The sequence below is a fragment of the Abrus precatorius genome, unplaced genomic scaffold (assembly GCF_003935025.1).
Source record: "Abrus precatorius isolate BTA unplaced genomic scaffold, Abrus_2018 Scaffold3, whole genome shotgun sequence".
Classification (NCBI taxonomy): Eukaryota; Viridiplantae; Streptophyta; class Magnoliopsida; order Fabales; family Fabaceae; genus Abrus; species Abrus precatorius.
Window position 1 is genome coordinate 28,204,798 of NW_020874373.1, and position 8,754 is coordinate 28,213,551.

At 32.0% G+C, this 8,754-nt stretch overlaps 2 protein-coding genes across 2 annotated transcripts; one reads left to right on the forward strand and one right to left on the reverse strand.

Annotated features, from left to right (window-relative positions):
- The first annotated feature begins 1,438 nt into the window (after positions 1-1,438).
- Positions 1,439-3,718, forward strand: LOC113860964 (fructose-1,6-bisphosphatase, chloroplastic). The gene is made up of 4 exons (XM_027493547.1): positions 1,439-1,996; positions 2,259-2,483; positions 3,015-3,521; positions 3,623-3,718. Exons 1-4 carry the CDS (start codon positions 1,568-1,570, stop codon positions 3,692-3,694), a joined length of 1,233 nt encoding a protein of 410 aa, XP_027349348.1. The 5' UTR covers positions 1,439-1,567; the 3' UTR covers positions 3,695-3,718.
- Positions 3,719-4,684: 966 nt separating this feature from the next.
- Positions 4,685-7,227, reverse strand: LOC113862420. The gene is made up of 7 exons (XM_027495506.1): positions 7,051-7,227; positions 6,433-6,679; positions 5,888-6,088; positions 5,137-5,788; positions 4,968-5,056; positions 4,835-4,894; positions 4,685-4,728 (listed from the first exon to the last, which is right to left on the reverse strand). Exons 1-7 carry the CDS (start codon positions 7,225-7,227, stop codon positions 4,685-4,687), a joined length of 1,470 nt encoding a protein of 489 aa, XP_027351307.1.
- Positions 7,228-8,754: the final 1,527 nt, after the last annotated feature.

Sequence of the window (8,754 nt, forward strand, 5' to 3'; positions counted from 1 at the left end):
CTTGGATAAAGCCCTCCACATGTAACATAAATATAGCAAAATTAGTATGCTTACAACATCATAATTGAATGTAAACATTTTCATAAATACAAGTTCTCGCCTTTTGTTGGTCGAATATAAAGACATATATGTTAGTGGTGATGTCTTCTATAACCAACAATAATGTCAAAAACTACCTCCAAGTCTTTTTTTATTCTTTTTCTACTATAGAAGTAAAAAAATATTAATCATTTGAAAAATTTTCTACTTTAACAAGTAGTTGCCTATCATGCTTAGTCTTAAGATGACAACCATCCACACCAATGAATGGTCTATACCCATGGACGAAACACTTTTTACACTCATCTAAGCACAGGTAAAAGCTATCAAATCTTGCTTGAAAATTGGACTCTGGTCTCACCAATTGTATTTTACATGAACTTCCCTAATTAGCTCTCTTAAGTTTTACCTTGTAATTCCATAAAAGTGTGTATTGTTTGCTTGCCTCACCATCTATGAATTTTATGAGATTTTTTTTTTTGCATTAAAATTTATCCATATAGAAATATTCACTACGTAAGTACTTCTTATCTCACCAATGATCCCTCCCATTAAGTGACATGTTATTGTTTATCAATTTATTTATCATAATCTTTGTCACTCATCTTGCATTAGCATTCTTATTGTCAAATATTCTAGCATATGTATGCTATGAGATTATATCCTAACAAAATATTTTATAAAGACTAAATACAAATAATGCAATTTTTGTAGAAACTAAATATTTAATTGTTTATATAAAAATAATAAATTTTTATTGATATGATAATTTATAATTAGATGACTGTTAATATATTTAAATTAAATTTATAAAAATAAGATTTAATTCAAATAACATATGTTATTTAACACATTTAATAAAAAAAAATTACACAAATAATTAACAAATAATAATAAAATAAAACTTTTTCTAATATCTAGAAACACAATACTTATATGAAAAAAAAAATTACATGCATTTGTCACGTGATCATTTCTAAGTGACATCTTTCATGAACACACATTACACAACACATATAATCAAAAAATAATAATTAATGGAAACCATCACATAACACATGCATGTAATTTTAGTTTTAAAAAAAAAAATTGATAGTGTCATTCAATCCAACGCCTTACTAGACAGCACGCCAATATCCTCTCAAGTAAAAATAAATACTATTTTATCGGTAAATAATATTTTAACTTTTTAATTATTTTAAAATTATTAATTTGATTAAAAAATTCCTACCCTAGCATCCACGACATTTGGAATTGTTCAAGCTACACAAGAGAGAAATGCCAACAAAAAAAGAGAGAAAGAAAACAAGAATAAAATCAACAAGAAAAAAAGAATCCCTCGTGGCAATGTGGCTCTACCGTTGGAATCATTAAGTAATCACAATCACAAAAAGGAAATTATATGAAGAAGATAAGTGGGACCATTAGTATCTCGAGTCATTCCCGACCTTACATTCTCTTTCTTTCAGTGCCTTAGAACACAATCCATGTAATCACCACACTGCAAAAATCAAATTTTGCAATAATCATGGTTGCAATGGCAGCAGCAACAGCATCCTCTCAGTTGATTTTCTCAAAGTCTTTTTCTCCCTCACGTCTCTGCCCCTTCCAACTATGTGTCTTTGACACCAAATCCTTGATATCAAGTTCAACAAGTAGCAAGAAAAAGCATGTGGGTGGCTCTGGATTCAGATGCATGGCTGTGGGAGAAGCAACTACAGTTACAAAGAAAAAGAGTGGATATGAGCTTCAAACACTAACTAGCTGGTTGCTGAAGCAAGAACAAGCTGGTGTGATTGATGCTGAACTCACTATTGTGCTATCTAGCATTTCCATGGCATGCAAACAAATTGCTTCTTTGGTGCAAAGAGCTAACATTTCCAACCTCACTGGAGTTCAAGGAGCTGTAAATGTTCAAGGGGAAGACCAGAAAAAACTTGATGTTGTCTCAAATGAAGTGAGTGTTACAAGATTCCTTGGTTTTTGTTTATTCTAGAGTTATATATCTGTTTCAATTAAGCAAGCAATTTTGATTTATCCTAAAGATAAAACTGTAAAAAAAGAAAACATGTATTATGTTGTCCTAAAGGATTAACTTGACTAAATGGAATAAGGGGTTGTTTGCAAACATTTTATAAACAAATTTTACTGCTTTAAATGTGAATGCTTGTTTAGGTAGCTATTGTTAACAACCAAGTTGTCTGTTTTACATTTATCAGGTTTTCTCAAACTGTTTGAGGTCAAGTGGGAGGACTGGAATAATAGCATCCGAGGAAGAAGATGTGCCAGTGGCAGTAGAAGAGAGTTATTCTGGAAACTACATTGTGGTGTTTGACCCACTTGATGGATCATCTAATATTGATGCTGCAGTGTCAACTGGGTCCATTTTTGGGATTTACAGCCCCAATGATGAGTGCCTTGCTGACATTGGTGATGACCCCACAGTAAGTCTTCCGTGGCTTATTTCATTTCATTTAGAATTGAAAACGGCTCAAATTTAAATTAGGGCCTTGAAACTTTTGGATCAAATATTCGAAAGTAAAGTATAATCAAATTTGGCTAAATGAAAACCCCAAAAAGGTACTCTTGTCATAAGACTAACAAAGTTAAAAAATAAAAGTGGCTATGAATAAAGGGTAATACATATTTAGTTGAAGTAAATTTGTCATTTTTTCTAATTTTCAATTGAATCAATATAAAACGCTAAATTAATGTAATCAGAAGTAACTGAAAAAAGCTAATGAGGGTTGGCTTAACTAATAAGATCAAAAAGTGCAAACATAATGATATTAGAATCAATTATTACTAGTGGTCCTTACCTCTCATTGAGAATGGTGACATATTACTTTAAACTTGGAACAAGCAACCTCCCTTTCCTGTAAATTTTTTATCAAAAAGAAAAGAGTAAAAAGAAGCTATTGAGTAAATGGAATTTGGTGGGTTTCAGCACTTAATGTATTTTAAGTTATTTGCAGCTTGACAAAGCAGAACAAAGGTGCATTGTAAATGTGTGTCAACCCGGAAGCAACCTTCTAGCAGCTGGTTACTGCATGTATTCCAGCTCCATAATCTTTGTTCTCACTCTTGGACAAGGAGTGTTTGTATTCACATTGGATCCAATGTATGGGGAGTTTGTTTTGACTCAGGAAAACCTCCAGATACCTAAAGCAGGCAAAATCTATGCTTTCAATGAAGGGAATTATCAGCTATGGGACGACAAGTTAAGGAAATACATTGATGATCTCAAGGACCCAGGTCCTACTGGCAAGCCTTATTCTGCAAGGTACATTGGTAGCTTGGTAGGAGACTTCCACAGGACACTGCTATATGGTGGCATTTATGGGTACCCCAGGGACAAGAAAAGCAAGAATGGGAAGCTTAGGCTACTCTATGAGTGTGCTCCAATGAGTTTCATTGTAGAACAAGCTGGTGGAAAAGGTTCAGATGGTCATCAGAGAATACTTGATATTCAACCAGTGGAGGTAAGTAGTATAGATTGACTTATATGACTTTAAATTTTTTTAAGTTAATAATTAGTGTTATAATACATAGTCTTATTCATTTATTTCTCTTTTATGGACAGATTCATCAGCGTGTTCCACTTTATATTGGGAGCACAGAAGAGGTAGAGAAGGTGGAAAAATACTTGGCTTAAATGATATGTTATTGCGAAAACAAAAAATAAATACTTGTTTATGAAGATTATGCCCGATCAAAACTTCTAAAGCAATACAATCTTGTGGTCTTAAGGGAAAAAAATTATCCCCTTTGTCTTTCTTTGATGCAAAGAGAAAAATGATGCCAGGGATCTTCAGATTATTTTGAACAAAAATTTTGTATCATTTTTAAACTTGTTTCAACTTGGATGTAATTTTTACCATTTGGGTATTGTTTGTCGCAAGAGATGCAATTAAGTCAGTGAATCTCAAAACTCTCCTCTTACTACGCTGATATAAAATCACATAGCTGTCTCAATGTAGATAAAATATGCATCCAGGTGTTGAGCAGTAAACTGTTGTTACTTAACTGCTTTACATGAGTAGTTCAGAAGACTTTGAGTACGTGTAAAACGATCCCTGGGAAACTTTCTACTTAGATTTGAGCTTATTAGTTATCACTGAAATGGAACTAGAAATTTATAACTCAATTATAACAAGTACCGACTGATTAGTGAGGAAACATGATGTATATAATTTACACTAAACAGTAAACAGAATCAATGATTAAATATATCAGTTACTAATTACAATCTTGTTTTTCAGCAACTGTTCAAACATACATAAATTGCCAGTTCTAAACAAAATCATGGTAGTCAATTTAAGATTCTTGAAAAGTTAGCTTCCGACATGTCTAGTCTTCCCCTTGCCTTTTACATGTTAAAACTGTCACAACACTGAACCAGATAAAAAGGACTGCTTAAATAACTTAGCTAGGCTCTTAACCATAATTACCATCTAAATATAACCCAACTAAGACTACTTATAATAAATCAAAACAAGGAAGGAAGCTATCTACAATCACTTTTTAAGCTCGACCAAACTAGCTAAGCTTGTAAGGTATAAATGAATAGAGGGTTATCATCCTAAATGAAGTGCAAGTAAGCACAGGTTAACAAGTCAGCCTGAATCATTCTTCAAATTGTCCCTTATGTAAAATTTTCCTGATCCTCTGACCGCTTGCGGTTTTTCTCTGTAGCCAAATTGTAGCATAAGTTAATATCGTCTGATCGATAAAGATTACTTATCTGAATCAAAAACTTTGTAAAATGTACAAAACTACTGAAAAATAAATTTACCAGGGCTTAAAACTGTTATGCTTTTTGTTACAGATCGCATTGTAGTCATACAATCAGGGCCTGCATAAAAGAAAGCTTCTCAGCAAATTATGAGTTAGCTTACCGAACAAAGAAACAAAATTAATTTCATTACCTTGTATTTTCATGCCTTTCTCACATAAAACTTCAGCCACAGTTGATAATTCGGGTATAAAATGATTACTATCGCATTCATGAGATGACCTATTAAATAATGGGAAATATTCAGATAAAAGAGTGGATAAATAACAAAGTTGGACTTACAAATTAGACAGAAACAATACCCTGAAGCATTGTCCATAGAAGGACTTGATGTTGGATGGCAAGAAAAATCCATGCCTTCGCAAGAAAGGTCTAGATCGTTTAACATTTCAGTGAAGGAGAAGTCCATTCCTAAAGCATCCAAGTTAGGAAAATCAATGTCAAATATGTCCAGTTCCTTTTCAGACTCAGATGTAGATATCTCATTGGGCAATGGATTGTGCGAGCTCTCAGGCACATCAGAGGCATCGAAGTTCAACCTGCTTCTAACATGATCCCTCTTACTTAACTTGTCTGAATCTGTCTTGAGAGGAGAAATACAACGACTCATCTCTATGTAAGCCATCTGTTTTGCAGGGCTGACCATAACTCTCTTGGTTGAAATTACAGTACAACCAGTGGGTGTAACCTCACGGCAAGTTGCAACTGAAGAAATCTCTGAAGGGGATATATGTGTATCACTGTGAGAAGAATTTGTTCTAGGAGGTGTCTTTGAAACTGGTGAATTACTTGGAACAGAAAGTGAAGACTGGTTGAATAAGCATTTAGCAACATTGGATCCCTGGACCTGTGACTCCCTGGGTATGCAGTTCTCCGATGAAGATTGAATTGCAGAAGGCTGAGCCATCATTGTATTATTCACAGCATTATCAGATTGTTGCAGTGCATTTTGACCTGACAATAGAGATAAAATAAAATGCATGCAATGATTTCATGAGATTAGCATATACCCATATACTATACCAGATGTACAAGTAAGGAAATAAACCATACCTTGGACGGGAATTTTCCTATTGGATGATCTACCGCGAGATTTTTTACTAGCTGAAGGAGCATCCACAGCTTTGGTCTCCTTTCTCTTTCTGTCAGACAGATTCATCATTGGCGTTGAGAAGTTTCCACCTTCAGCATTTGAATTGCTAGATTTTGGCAATGACTGTGTATTCAATTTGTTTTGTTCAGGAGTAGGATTACCTAATACAAAGCAGTGAAATCATAACCAAGCAAGGTAAGTATGTCAGTTACAGCCACAGCCTAAAGGCTAAGGAGTGTCCATAGTTGAGCAAGTGGAAAATTGGAATGCAGCAAATAAGCAAAAATCAAGTGCGTCTTCTTCCTTTTTTTTTTTTTTTTTTTTTTTTTTTGCTGTAGCAGACAAGTGCAAACTAATTTTTATTCGAAATTTCCATCCACCTGATTATCTTCCTAGCCAACCAAGTGCGCCTTAAAGGATAATTATGCTTCCATTGTAACTTAATCATAAAAGGTTTTAATCATTCTTGACAACACATCATAGATAATGCTAAAAGGATTCATACCTGGATGAGATTTGTTAGTAATTGTTGGTTGAGGAACAGCTACAATGGCAGATTTTGCAGCAGGTGCTTGAAGGTTTCCACTGGCATTGTAAGCAGTCATTACATTCTGCATCCCTTGCAACAGCATCTGAACCCGGTTTTTCTCTTGTTCTACAACAATCCTTTCTTGATCTAACGTCACCTTCTGCTCCTTCAAGCAGATATACTCATCCAGCATCTCACCTAAAGTCAACAAAGTCTTTGGTGCCTAAAAAATCCAAGACACGTGCACAAATCTTCAGCTAAACAAAGGAAAACAAAAGGGATGCAAAATTATAGGAAATCAACTTCTAAAACTCCCAACTTTGGGATAAAAATGAAGAGCCGAATGGTGAAATCTTAGCAACAATGGTGAGAAAAAAGAAAGGGGGGGAGGGGGTTGGAAAAAAAATTAGGAAATAAGAGCCTAAAAACTTCAACTTTAAGCTGAAAAACGAGGACCCAGATGGTCAAATCTGCATAAAAACGGGTAAAAACATAAGGGGTGGAAGAAGAAGCGGAAAAGGTGCCTAAAAACCCAACTTTTCGAACCCAAATTCATAAATATGCAGTGAAAAATAAGAGGGAGTGTAGGGGTACCTCATGAATGGGTGAATTGGCGAGGAGGGAAGAAGCTTCGGTTCTGAAAATGGATCTTGTGGAGGTGAAATTGTTGTCGCAGAGGTACCTGTCGACGATGAAAGCGATCTGTGTAGGGTTAACCTTGCCCTTCCCGAAGACCTCTGGTTTTCTGGCTTTGGATTGTTTCCCCGCCATCTGTTAGAGTCTCACATCAGAATGAGAGGGACGCATTGGCGCTGCGTTAAAAAGTGGATGCCAAAGAACGCGGGAGTATTTTTGAACTTCTGCCGAAATCTCTGTTTTTTGGCGGTAATCACCAAAACGGCTCACACTGGGAGTCAAACCTTGGATTCAGTCCCACGTTAATAAAGAATAAATTGCTCTTGTAATCATTTTTTTTAATTATATAAAAAATATTTTAGAGCCTGTTTAATCACAGAAACGATAAGATAAAAGAGCTTAGATAAAAATAAAATATCATACAAGTAATATAGATTATTCTCATATCATATATATATTAAAATAATAAAATGTGTAATATTATATTATTTTATTTTATTTAATATTTGAGACAAATAAAAATTAAGAAAATTATTATAAATTATATTAAAATGATAAAATAAATCTTTTTAAAAATAATATATTTTTAATAAATTTTTTATTTATTTTTTACCTATATATATATTCTGAATAAATAATATTAAATTATATTTTTTAAAATTAAAATTTACTTTTTTCTAATGAATTATAAAAATTTAAAATTATGTTTTGTAAAATGAGTAAATATTTTTAATGAAAAATATTATTAAAAAATTATTAAAATTAAATTTTCATATAATTGTTATAGAATATATTAATAAGGGTATAAGATATTCAGAAAAGAAAAATTATCATGATTACTCCTAGTCTACAGTTAAAAAATAATATCAATACATTTTTTATAACATTCTCATAGTTATTTATAAAATTTATTAAATATTATAAAAATTATATAGATTTTACTTCTAATTTAATAATTCTTAATAATTTAATAACTTTTTTTTTATACTTTTATAGTTTTTAGTAAATTTTAATAACTAATAATATATTTAAAAATACATTAGAAAATATGTTCTCAACACTTTTCTTTTCACCTGTCTCAAGATAATAATTTTAAATATTTGAATACAATAACTTAATATAATAAGCTATCATATTATATTAGTTCAACAAATATAAAAAAATAAAATAAAATACAATAGGTATCTTATTATGTCTTTTAAATTTTTAAAATATTATTAAAATTATCAAAATAAGATATTTCGTTCATTTATAATTGTTAAATTTAAGCTACTACTTTATTGAAATTGGCCAAAAATATATATATTTTATTTAAGTCATAAATAAAAATTAAAGTTTGAGCCGAAATTATGTTTAATAAATAAATAAATTATGTTATCTTTTAAGTTGTTTAAAAAAAAAGGATATTACTTTTAATAACATTTCTTTTAATTAAATGCACCATTTTTTTTAATATATTAAACTAGCTTTAATATTTTATACAAATTAACTCATTTTCCTTCCATAAAATTTGTGAAAGACTCTGATTTCTAGTGCGTGAACAACATAACCTTCACACAAATCATCCTTCTTTCTAGTACTTAGAGATACACATCATTAGCCTTCATGCTAACAAGGACCTCACAAAGCACAAGTTGATGACCCAATAACCAAATATCAATC

Coding starts and splice junctions, on each gene's coding strand:
- LOC113862420 (XM_027495506.1), bottom strand. CDS start 7,227: ATGGCGGGGAAACAATCCAAAGCCAGAAAACCAGAGGTCTTCGGGAAG. Junction 5,057..5,136: donor TCTATGGACAATGCTTCAGG/GTATTGTTTCTG, acceptor ATTATTTAATAG/GTCATCTCATGAATGCGATA. Junction 4,729..4,834: donor CATAACAGTTTTAAGCCCTG/GTAAATTTATTT, acceptor ATTTGGCTACAG/AGAAAAACCGCAAGCGGTCA.
- LOC113860964 (XM_027493547.1), top strand. CDS start 1,568: ATGGTTGCAATGGCAGCAGCAACAGCATCCTCTCAGTTGATTTTCTCA. Junction 1,997..2,258: donor TTGATGTTGTCTCAAATGAA/GTGAGTGTTACA, acceptor TACATTTATCAG/GTTTTCTCAAACTGTTTGAG. Junction 2,484..3,014: donor ACATTGGTGATGACCCCACA/GTAAGTCTTCCG, acceptor AGTTATTTGCAG/CTTGACAAAGCAGAACAAAG.